Genomic DNA, 12,521 nt, shown 5'->3' with positions numbered 1-12,521 from the left:
TAAAAAAACTAGTTCCCGTTACAGTAGAAGAGTATGACAAGAGAGACCTATTGAGTACTTTTCCTACAGTTTATCCATTAGCCATGAAAACAGAGAAGATATGAAACATTCAGAGGACTGATGTCAAGAACTGACATGTATCTGACACGATGCAATTGAGGACAAAGCTCCAATAGAGACGCTATGAGATGAATTTTTTTTTTCAAAGCTTTGCATATAATGTCTCCAACGAAGGAATCAACAGTGATTTCTGTTCATAAATACTGTATTTTGTTTGAACATTTTTCCTGGGGGTAAATGCCACGCACCATATATTGAAAATTAGATAGATAAGCTCAATATTTACACCTTTATTCAATATAATTTTCTCAGTCTTCAAAAAACATTTTGCACTGGTGTAGAGAGGGTCATTAATTTCTTTAACAAAATATGGGTCTCTTAAAATATCAAATTTTAGAATCCCGCGGTTACTGTAAGAATAGTGCTTATACCACATTATCGCCCTCATATCACTCGAATCTATAACGTTCAACATTTCACGAACCTGTTTTCTGCAAACTTCTGAAGTCAGATATTTCTCCCCCGTCCCTTCATATGAATGTTATGCCACTTCTATTCAACTTCTTCAACAGTCCGGACTGTTGAAGGGTTGGCAGCATTAATTTTATCAATTATGGATTTCAAAATTTCTCTCTACTTTTGAGTGGTCAGTCCGGCGCCGAATTTAGCCCCTCAAAATTTTCTTCTTATCATTGAACAACCGCTTGAGATGCAAACACTCTTCCATTGTCCAGTTCGGTTTACGTATTTCCTCTGCCATATTCAGACGATGATGATGTTTTTGGTGACGTAAAACGGGAGATAAAATATCGTCAATCCCCGCTATGATGTCACACTATTGTGACGTTATATTTTAAGCAAGAAGTAATATGCTTAGCTAAGATTCACTAAGTAAGGCACTTAGAATTTTTACTTTAATTGTATTTTAATTGCAAGTTATTTATGTTTCAAATTGTTACCAAGTTTAAAAAATATTTTTAACAGTAATCTGGTGGAAATTACCGGAGATTTATTGACAGTCAGAGATGAGCAAAGAGATTCCCTCTTCCCGAACCCAAACTTTTGTCCAGGGGAAAAGGGTAGAAGGAATGAAGGGGAAGGGGGGAGATAATTGAAATGTAAGAATTTTCAAGTTCTTACCTACGTTATGTCATATTAAAAAACACTATAAAGTTGAATTTCTTTAGATTTCATATATATATATATATAGAGAGAGAGAGAGAGAGAGAGAGACATCATTGAATTGAATCCTTTTTCTTCCACCGCAAAAGTCACAGTCAATTGGAAAGGCAGAAAGGTTGTGTGTGAAATGGATCAGCAAATAGCTGACTTCATTAATGATCCAGATTCTGGTAAATATTTAATAATTTTATTTGTATTTAATTAACTATGGGATATAACTTATTGATATATTGATATTGAAATGTTGTGAATGAAATGCATGTAGATGCCATATTCTTAGGCATAATCACGTTCAAAAATGACACATATTTGATTGGTGCTTCTTTGTATCAGTTAGGGGTTTTAAAGGTTTTAAAAAAAAAGCAGTCCATAAAATTCCTGAGGTATTCAATATTCATGACCGAAAAAAACTGACAAATCCATCTTAATGTTCGGAGATTTTGCAGGTTAGTGCCAAATACTAACAGGAAATCCCTCTGCGTTTTTGTCACAGATAGAGAGAAAGCTGTAGTGATTGCAATGATGCAGACAGATGCTACACTAGTATATTGCAGGAATCACCTCTGTAGAGCTGCAGAGCACTAAATAAAGCAACAGAGGAATACTGTTTTGTTTTTTTTTTACTTCTCTTGCACCTTAGGGATCAGGCAAAACTTATAACAATGGTGGGACAGGTACAATAAATACTTCATTTCCATCGCTTTCATATTGCCCCCCCCCCCCCAAAACAAAAAAAAATATGCCTTTAAGCCTATGAAAAGGTTACTGTCCAATGGAACTTGACGTTTGTGAGATTGTTGCAACAAAAATAACAAAGGAAAGTGTTTACTATCTTCAAAACAGTAAACAAGATCAAAAGTCCACACAACAATACAATACAAATCAGGAGCAGAGCAAACGCGGACATCTAAAACATCAGAGGTTGGATTAGGTGCTATGGAGGAGTGAAAAACATCAGTCAGAATCTAAGTTAATGAAAGACTTTATTTACTGACAAGGTCATTGTTTCGACAATAGAACTTACGAAATTATTTACTAGTAAAACTTGTGGTATACAGAAAAGTTCACTTACAGGCACTTGATTGTGCAAGACATGAATTTAACAGGGAACTTAAAGGGAGAGTCATAAGGCGTTGAGGAATTAAATTTTAAGGTTTTAGACAAACAAAATGGTAAAACATGCCATAAATTGAAGGGTGTTAAAAAGTAAAAATTGCCTATTTTTAAAGTGACACAGTCTGTGCTTTAAAAACCATCAATATATTATGGTTGTGGGGATATATTTTTAATTCCTAATTTATTTACTTTGATTACCTTCAAGATACACTGTATAGTCTACACTTGTTTAACGTCCATAGTTTCAAGGACATCTAGCTGAGATTATGTGGAGGTCAGTGGTCGTCAGATGTCTATTCCTCCCTCTTTGATTCTGTGAAGTCCGTGTACCCCCTTGACTTGCCTGCTACTTATCACTACAAGACACCATTGTTGACACATGGGCCTGTCCTCCTTACTCCCAGTTATCAGACTGGAATATCAGACCAGGTATGTTAAAAATCAAAGTATTATATTATTAAGAGGCACAATGCAACGAAAAACATAAATAAAATGAAAAATCCAAAAAACGATTTTGTAAATTATTTTCATTTTAACAGGAATAAATCAGTATAAAATAATAATAAACAGTAAATACCTTCACCCATAGATGCTTTATACCAAAATTGGTTGAATTTGGTTGAGCGATTTCAGAGAAGAGGCTGAAAATGTTCAAATGTTAACACACGACGACTAGCAATAGGTCACCTGAGTAAAGAAAACGGTAACCACATGTGCAACATAAAAGTTATATTCGTTGGGACAAGTCCTTTCTTTGAATAACAACATTTTTGATCTTTTTACCTTGGAGTCTGACTTACATTTGAGAAAACTTTCACCTTCACTATAAGCTGCCATACGGTGGCAACAGTGTTTCACAAACATATCCTCTAGTTTTTTCACTTTGGAAGTAAATAAAACTCAAAATACTGATCGATGTATGTATTGTTAATATCATGTTACATTTAATGTTATGAACTCCACACTCTGCGAATCTGAAACAAATGCTCTAACCATTGCGCTATGCTTGGATTACTTATTTTACTCTCCAAAACAAATAATATGACATAGGTTACATCTAAACTCTAATTATTTCGAATGGAAAACAAACTAAAATTTCTACATTTATATTCATAACAGATCAAGACTGATCGAGGAAAACGGGGATGTCGACATCTTTTATCGCAAAAATGTGGATCATTCTTGGAAAGTAATACATGGAAGCTTTTTCAGTCAAAGATCGGATGGCACTATCAGCATTCAAACAAGTCAGCCTGCAGTGTTGAATGCAACATTTGAAAAAAATGACATCACAAATCTCAGAAAGAACATGAAGATTTGGATAAATAAGATGTCAGAAATAGATATTGCACGGTGGGAGAACTTTCTTAAAACCTTAGATGAGACTTCAAATAACCCACAGAACTACTCACGAACAGGAAGCTGTTTGGTGTCTCTAGAAAAGCCCATAGTATGTTCAAGAGTTTATTAAAAATAATGATGACAGAGCATATTCAGCGGATACTAACAGAGGAAATGGAAACCCCAGTATTCTGCCACAATAAAAAGTCACTCAGTTCCTTTAGAAAGTTTTATTTGACAGATAGTCAACCCTCACTTGCATGTGCAAGTGCGCATGTGAACGTGCGTCTGGTAAAAAGCTACAATAAAACAACACCAAAGTAAGTAATGACAAGTACTGCTTTCCATAGAAAAATTTCTCAAAACATGATTCACTTAATTTAAAAAAAAATTACATAGACAAGCAATATCTCTTATAAATCATTAACTAACTATACTCTGATCAACTGTATCAAATTCCATGTATAAAATATATTTTTAAGACAAATACAGACTTAATTACTATCGACTATATGACATGAATAGCACACCATACTTTAAGCACATGGCACAAACATTATCTAAAATTATGCAGAACTGCAATAATTAGCATAGCTGACAATAGAGATATAGGTAAGCGATAACATAATCTGAAGAATAAACAGTGTGTAAAAACTTTAAACTACTTACACCGTGGATTACAAACATTCAACCGGGAGTAAAAACTCGCCGTGACAGTATGGCGGCACAAACACAGAAAATTAACTCGTACTTAAACACATTCAATAAAAATTCGTATTGTACTCAGTCTAACTGACGTAATAGTACAACATAAATTCTAAAGAGATGAAAATATTAAAAATTAGACAGAACACTCCCCGTTTGAAATCTCAAGATTTCACTATCAAAATTACAAACTGCTGTATTAAGAGTATGACAAAAATCAATAATCTCTCGATAACAGTCTTAAATAGTCTGTCAACACATTCTCAGACTTATACAATTTCACATTCAATGAGAAGTATCATGTCAACGACTGGTCTGATATACACTGTAGGCTTTCCATTCACAATGGTACGAATTTCAGCCTTTCGCACATGATCATCAGAACTTTTGAAGGCTTTCACAACTAAGCCAATAGGCCAGCAGTTCTGTTCAACAGTCTTGTCTTTTATAAGAGCTACATCTTCTTCGGCTATGTCACGTTGATTCTTGGTCCAAGGTCTTTCCACTGGCATCAGTCAGCATTGAATTGACGATCTTACGGGTAATACCGATCATTCTTTCCCATGCCCCACCCACGTGGGATGCATGGGGCGGATTGAAGACCCATACAGTACCAGAGTTGTGTAGATACTTCTTCAAGGCTGCATCATTGACGTATATGGCATCAATGCGCAAGTCATCTACGGCCCCACCAAAGTTAGTGCCTTGGTCAGAACGGAAGGTCTTTACCTGACCTCTTATGGCGGTGAATCTTCTGACAGCATTGATAAATGCAGAAGAACTCATTTCCTCAACTAGTTCAATATGAACCGCCCTTGTGGTTAAGCATGTGAACAATATTCCCCAGCGCTTGGAGTTGGCACTACCTCCTCGACTCTTACGTGAAACTACAGCCCAAGGTCCGAATGCATCTACACCTACGTTTGTGAAAGGTGGCGATGGGTCAAGGCGGTCTGCTGGTAGATCAGCCATGATCTGATACTGCGTCTTCCCTCCGAGTTTTCTGCACGTGATACATTTATGAATAATCGATGAGACAAGTCGTTTGGCCCCTGTTATCCAAAGTCCAGCAGCCCTAATAGCTCCTTCGGTGAAGTGACGCCCTTGGTGCTTGACATTCTCGTGATAGTGTCGAACCAGTAGGGTTGCTATGTGATGGCGTCCAGGTATAATCAATGGTTTCTTCTCTTTCAAGGTCAATTTTGAATTGACTATCCGACCTCCTACACGAAGAAGTCCCTGATCATCTAAAAATGGATTAAGGTTGGCTATTGGGCTTCGTCGAGGTAGGGGCTCGTCTTGTCGTATACAGTCAATCTCGTCACAGTACACCTCAGACTGCACCATTCGGATCACAAAGTGCTCTGTGTCTTGGTATCTTTCAGTTACTGTGTTAGAATCAATGTCTTTGCCTTGAAACTTGAAAAGCATGTATCTGAGAAAGTTCATGGCCAACACAAGTTTCCTCCAAGCAGAAAATCGCTGGAATCGTTGAGTCATTGCAGTGTATGGTTGTCCACCATCTTCGTCTGCAGTGCAGGTTTTCATTGCTGAAACAATAGGGCGAATCTCTTTATCTTCATCTGGCTTAATGAGTGAATGTTCATTCTCATTTTGTTCCTCCTGTTTAATAACGAGAAGTTGTTTTGGTCCTTGTAACCAAGTGCTGTCTTGAAACTCATGTGCAGGTAGACATCGCGTCGCTAAAACTGCAGGGTTATGATCAGTAAACATTTAATTCCACTGGCTTGGAGTAGTAAACTTCCTTATGCGGTCTACTCTGTTGGCAACATAGATATAGAATCTCCTAGACTCATTACAGATGTAGCCGAGGACTACTTTGCTATCAGTGTAATACTTCACAGAGTCTATTTGTATGCCCAGGTGATTCAGAACACACTGTGCAATCTCCACCGCCAACACAGATGCACTCAATTCCAATCATGGGATAGTGTGTCCACTTATGGGTGCAACTTTAGCCTTTCCCAACATGAATCCAACTTTGCACTGTCCGTCACTATCGGTTGTGCGCAAATAAACGACAGCCGCTATGGCCTTTTCAGATGCGTCACTGTACACATGAAGTTCTTTCGTCACTGCTTTGCTGAGATTTGTCACATATGTCCGTGGAATACGCAGGGCTTCAAGTGCATCTAAGGTATTCTTCCAAGAATTCCATAGAGATGTTAGTTCTTCAGAGAGGGACTCATCCCACTCTCGAGTCTGTGCTATCAGTTGCCTGAGTAGGAGTTTACCATAAATAGTCACTGGTGCTAAAAAGCCTAGAGGGTCATAAATCCCATTGATGGTTGAAAGTAAACCTCTTCGTGTGGCAGGTTTATTGTCTTTTGATAGTTGGAACAGAAAGGTGTCATTGTTTACATCCCAGCTTAGACCAAGGCTGCGCTGCAGAGGCATGCCCTCCCTTTGTAAATCCAAGTCTTTCAGATTTTATGCTAGGTCTTCAACTGGAAAGGCTGACATGACTTCAGGACTGTTGGAGACAAATTTATGAAGCCGGAGATTATCAAATTCCTTCAAGACGCTCTGAGTATCCTTGAGAATGCGAACAGCTTCTGCAGTGGTTGGACAGGAAGTCAACCCATCATCAACGTAAAAGTCATTTTTTACGAAATTGGTAACGTGATCTCCATAGTTCGGTTTTGCCGCTTCAGCTGCCTTTCCGAGTCCGAGTGTTGCTACAGCAGGTGAGGGCCGGTTACCAAAGACATGGACCCTCATCCTTATACTCAATGATTTCTTTGTCAAGGTCGTTATCCTTGTGCCACAAAAATCTTAAGAAGTTGCGATGATCCTCTCCTACTAAAAAACAGCGAAACATATGTTGCACATCGGCAGTCACAGCAACCATTTCCTTGCGAAATCTTAGAAGAATGCCAAGCAGGCTGTTTGATAAATCTGGTCCTGAAAGAAGGACTTCATTCAGGGTAACTCCCTAAATTTAGCCGATGAATCGAACACACCCCTAATCTGATCTGGTTTTTTGGGATGGTAAACACCAAATAGGGGCAGAAACCAACATTCATCTCCATCAGACAACTTTGGGGCAACTTCTGCATGATGATTGTCCAGAATCCTAGCCATGAATGTAAGAAAATGTCCTTTTTTCACAGGGTTCTTCTTAAGGCTAACATCAAGAAGTTTAGCTCGCTGAATGGCTTGCTCCTTGTTGTTCGGTAACCGTTGTCGATTCTCTCGAAAGGGCAGTGGGGCCACCCAACTTCCTGAAGGGCCTCTGATAAATTCACTATCCATCTGTTGCAAGAACATTTTATCCTCTATTGACATGCCTTGTTCATCGTCGTCCTTCCTCCTGATAAATAGCTGCGACTCATCAGACAAAGACTGACCTACAAGTACCTCAAACTTGTTGCTGTATGGCTTCATAGTTGAAGGCTGACCAGTTGGTAGAAGGTAAGTTTTCTTAACACTTAGATCACGTGAGGCATGTTGCATGTTGAGACAAGTTTCTCCGATGACAACCCAGCCAAGTTTGAGTTGTGCATAAGGAGCTTTCGGTGGACCAAAGATCTGATGTAGAACATGATGGGCCTCTATCAAATCGCGTCCTATCAGCAAAAGAATGTGACATTCTTCATCAAGTGGTTGAAGGTTTCCAGCAATTTCTATGAGATGTTCATGATGAAGTGTGTCTTCAGGTGTTGGTATTTCATCTGGATTGTTTGGTATATGGTCGCACTCAATCAGGGTTGGTAGCTCAAAGTCTACCTTGCCTTCTAAGTAATAAAGGGTACATTATACAGTCAACATTTTTTTTTTTAATTAGGTCAAGGTCATAACTTTATGTAGGTCAAGGAGGTCAAAGCCCAAGGTCATAACATTTTAGGTCAAAGTCAAGGTCATACCATTTATCAGTCACAAACCTTGAGACATATTAGGTCAAGGTCATAACCTTCAACAGTCACTGACCTTGATACATCAATTAAAATCTTGGTTCATAAACTTGTATATTAGGTCAATGTCATAACATATTAGGTCAAATTCAAGTTCATAACAAAATAGGTCAAAGTCAAAACATTTAATATTCAAAGCGCTTCATACATATTAGGTCAAGGTCATACCATTCAATAGCTTCTAAACTTGAGACTTCGATTTCAACCTCAAGGTCATCAACCCGAAATAAAAGGTCAACAGCAAGGTCATAACAGTTAAGATAATTTTAAGCCTTGCTATAAATTGGAATCCAGCTTTTTAACGTTTTAGACTGACATGTTTCCATTCACCAGCAAAGCTTTAGTAAGTATAATCTTATACATCATTTTCTGTATTTTACATTTTTCCCATAGAGGTGGTCAGTTTTATTAAACTTGTAAATATCATCGGTTATTTGACAAATCAATTTTTCAAACATACTTTCTAAAATATTATAATGTACATGGTAAATTATACAACTCAACTCCAAGGTCGTCAATTCAATTTTTATATGCTACAAACAATTTAGTTGTTCTAATCTTCGTTGTGTTCAGCGCTGAACAATAATCTTCCCAATTTAAACATATCTTTGATAATATGAACCCTTAATAATTTTATTAGTTTAAAGACACAAGATTTTTTTTTAAATATAATAGTATTTGATTTATTGTTTTCTAAGATTATCATATACAGGGCAATTTTTAATATAAAATTGAATTCATCTGTCTCTAAGAATATGGAGCCGAGAAATTTCCTTATGACAGTATCCCTCGATTATTTTGATAACCCCTCTATACTCCCTGTTAGTAGAGGAATCCCAGTTCTTTGATGAACCCTGCTATTTTAATTCTTAGTGACAACCTTGCAAATCGTACATGATAAAATAATCGGACAAATGTATGAGAATTTATTTTTTTCTCATTATTTTTTAATTATGACAATTACAAAGATATTATAATCGGAAACACAATTCATATAAATCGTTAATCATTATACTCGATCATTAAAAGTAATTGCACTATACACATGTACATTTATTGATTTTCAAATGCTTATTATTATCAACGAATTTTACTAACAAAACTAAATACAATGTAGTTTTTCTTGTCTGAAATATGGAGATAATGAACAGTTATCTCTCATGATAGAGTTTGGAGCGGTATTCTCCGTTTACAGTTTTTTCTCACGTAATCTTTAACATATGTTATGAGAAAAGTCGTCTGTGCCAAATCTGCCTGTATGCAACTAATGAGCTCGTCAACCGCCTCTAATTCCTCATGAAGTGGTTGGGATGATGGCTCCTCTGGTGTTGCGCAGCGTCTATTAAGTGCTGCATATTTTGTGGCGTTATTTCTTCTACAATAAAAAAATAAAGCTCGATGTAGAATTATACACTTTTTATATGTTTTTTTCATAAATTTTTCTGTATAAAAAATCAATTATTAAAATCAAATTTAGCTGTTTTTTACATTACAATAAATCATAAAGAAAGATTTGTTTAATCATAATAGTCTCTAATCTTTATAGATTTTTATAACAGTTGCGTAGCTGCCATTAGACACTTAAGGCACGTGCCTACACTTAAAATTTTCCGAAAGAAAAGTAAAACCAAAACTGTAGAAAATAAATATGACTTCATATATTTTTTACCATTGATATAGTCTCATATATAGATTACCTGTGTATAAATTATAATCGGCAGTTTCTTTGCAAGAATTCTAATATTCAGTCTTTGGAATTTTTACTTAATCAATAATTAATTAACTTGCAATTAACTTTTTATGGCTGCACATCCGAATTTACCTCATCTTTGTGGATGAGGTAACTATTTCTGAACAAACTTAAACTTGTTCATTTAATATTGATTTTATTTTGTCTCTCTGGCTATTTTTTGAATACTTTTTACATTACTTTCTTCTTCGTGTTCTAATTTTAATTACGCCAAAATATATGAAAATTCTCCTACCAGGACCTTGCCTTCTCATCGTACAATGAGCCTTTACTTCATTAAAGACCTATCTACGCTCTTGAATTAAGTTATGAAGGTTTTTTTTTAATTTACAATATCGGTTTAAAAAAAAGTGTGTTTACCTAAATGCCTTCAAAATGGATTGTTCCATGGCATGCTGGTTTTCTTTTTTCTGTTGGCGCGGGTCTCTTGTCTTTTGGCGTGGATCTCTCGTCTTTTGTTGAACTGGCACAGAACGCCGCGGCGAGGTTTGAACTGGCACAGAAGTTTCGTACTTGTTTTTTCTGAATAAAAAAATGTGATTCAATATTTTTGCTGTTTTAGAAGAATTAAGTTACTGACATTGGGAAATATGTGGAACTTTTAATTTTTTGATAACAATGAATTAAAGTTTAGCGATAACATTATATAACAAAATTAAAAAATATCTCGGACGAGTTATTTGAATAGAACTAAGCATAAATAGCAAAGATGAGAATTTCTATATAATTTACCTGAGCAGAGTTAACAAGATCGAGTCTTCAGTTTCGCTCAGTCTTCTTTTTTTGGTTCTGCCTTCAGACTGGACTTGCGTCTTAGGGGTTGTTAAGCCTTTGTCGATCTGAGTTGAAATTGTGGTCTGTGTAGTAGGGGCAGAGGAGGATGCCATGGTTTGGATCTGAACAGGTGTACATGTGGTGGTCTGACTTGGGATAATATTTTCCTGTTTAATCTGCACGGTAGTCCCGTCATCCCCGGTTAGAGCAAAGTAGGGATCAATCGGAGAATACTCCGGTTCCAGAATGGGAAGTGCCCAATCTGTTCCTAAGTCGAGCCATTCTTTTTCAAAGTCATCAAATGACCTTGATGGGCTAGATGTGTGCTTCTCATCCCTAGATAATAAAAGAAAGATGCACACTTCAAAATATCTGCTCTAATTTTTGAAAAAAAAATATTGTAGGAAAGTATAATAAACTGAAAAAATATTAAATGAAATAAATAAATTTTAATAATATCCGAGAAAAAAACACAACAATTACGAAGTTGCTTGTTCGCTTTTAACGGTGAAGAAATTTTTTTAAGAAAATAAAAAAATTCTTTTGTCAACCAATTTTATTGTAAATCTCTAAAGATTTGTCGCAAAGGGAATAGCTACTTGCGTGAATTTATTATAAATAAACTTCTCTACTTTCAAGTAATAAGTAACAAACTAAAAATACACAAACACAAAAAAATGAGGTAGTATTTTCACAATCAAATCTTCTATCTGGTCATAAAAAACAAAACAAAGCAAGTACTTACAAAATGTCCAGAAATTTCTCTGCCATGATCACAAAATAAGACGTTTTCAAAACAGATATTTGGAGTCTTGCAGAATTCTCACGTAGTTTGTATACGCAAAGGATCAAATAGTACTGAGAGACAAAAATGTATCATATTTTATACTCATTTTATGTTTACTGGGTGTGGTTTTAGGGGATGTATGTATTTGTGAAATCATTAGCTAACAGAAAACAATTCCTTATAAGGCTATGGTCTATGGAGAACGAAAAAAAAAAACTTGGTCAACTCTTTTACCTCCCATCAGGACCAAAGCGTCACCTTAATTCTTATGCTCTTTGACAAAGGGCTTAAGCGCGGTTCTCTTGGCGTTCCCAGAATTAAAAACAGACGCAAATTTTATTTGATGAAAGGCGTGTGTTTTTCTTTAATGAGAGTCACATTTATTAAAAGGGTTGTTTGGGTACTTTTTATGACCTGCTTTTAACTTAAAATCGGTGCCCTAATTTACTTTTAAAAACGCAATGCTCATTTAAAAAAAAAAATACATATATGCTTTAACATAATAAAAATTATGTGATGTACACAGTATCATGAATTCAACACTTGTAATGAGAGAGAGAGAGAGAGAGAGAGATTTTGTTTAATTTAAATTTACAGAAGAACTTGTTGATAGAAAAAAAAATACGTGTATCAGTTTTTGACATATTGTAATAAAATCATGTCAACTCTAAAATGTATACGGGCCAATGTGATTAAAGAGAGATGAGGGAAAAGGGGGGGGGGGGTCAGGCCAAGATATGTATGATTATGTATCAATCTTGTGTTTTGTACTAAACGCATGCGTATTTAATTTAGAACAAACTGGAAAACTGGAAAAAGTCAATTAATTAATCCATATAAAAATTTCAAAAATGAAAATTAAAGGATCTAT

At 35.9% G+C, this 12,521-nt stretch overlaps 1 protein-coding gene across 1 annotated transcript; it reads right to left on the bottom strand.

Moving 5' to 3' along the window:
- Window positions 1-6,345: 6,345 nt before the first annotated feature.
- On the bottom strand, window positions 6,346-6,822 carry LOC133179594 (uncharacterized). The gene has a single exon (XM_061314310.1). The coding sequence runs from the start codon at window positions 6,820-6,822 to the stop codon at window positions 6,346-6,348; it is 477 nt and encodes a 158-aa protein (XP_061170294.1).
- Between the last annotated feature and the right edge of the window lie 5,699 nt (window positions 6,823-12,521).

This window comes from Saccostrea echinata, unplaced genomic scaffold, assembly GCF_033153115.1.
Source record: "Saccostrea echinata isolate AGI-Se365-2 ecotype Australia unplaced genomic scaffold, CSIRO_AGI_Sech_v1 ptg000005l, whole genome shotgun sequence".
In the NCBI taxonomy this organism is placed as follows: Eukaryota; Metazoa; Mollusca; class Bivalvia; order Ostreida; family Ostreidae; genus Saccostrea; species Saccostrea echinata.
The sequence above is the reverse complement of the archived record's forward strand: the minus strand, read 5'-3'. Positions and strand labels throughout refer to the sequence as shown.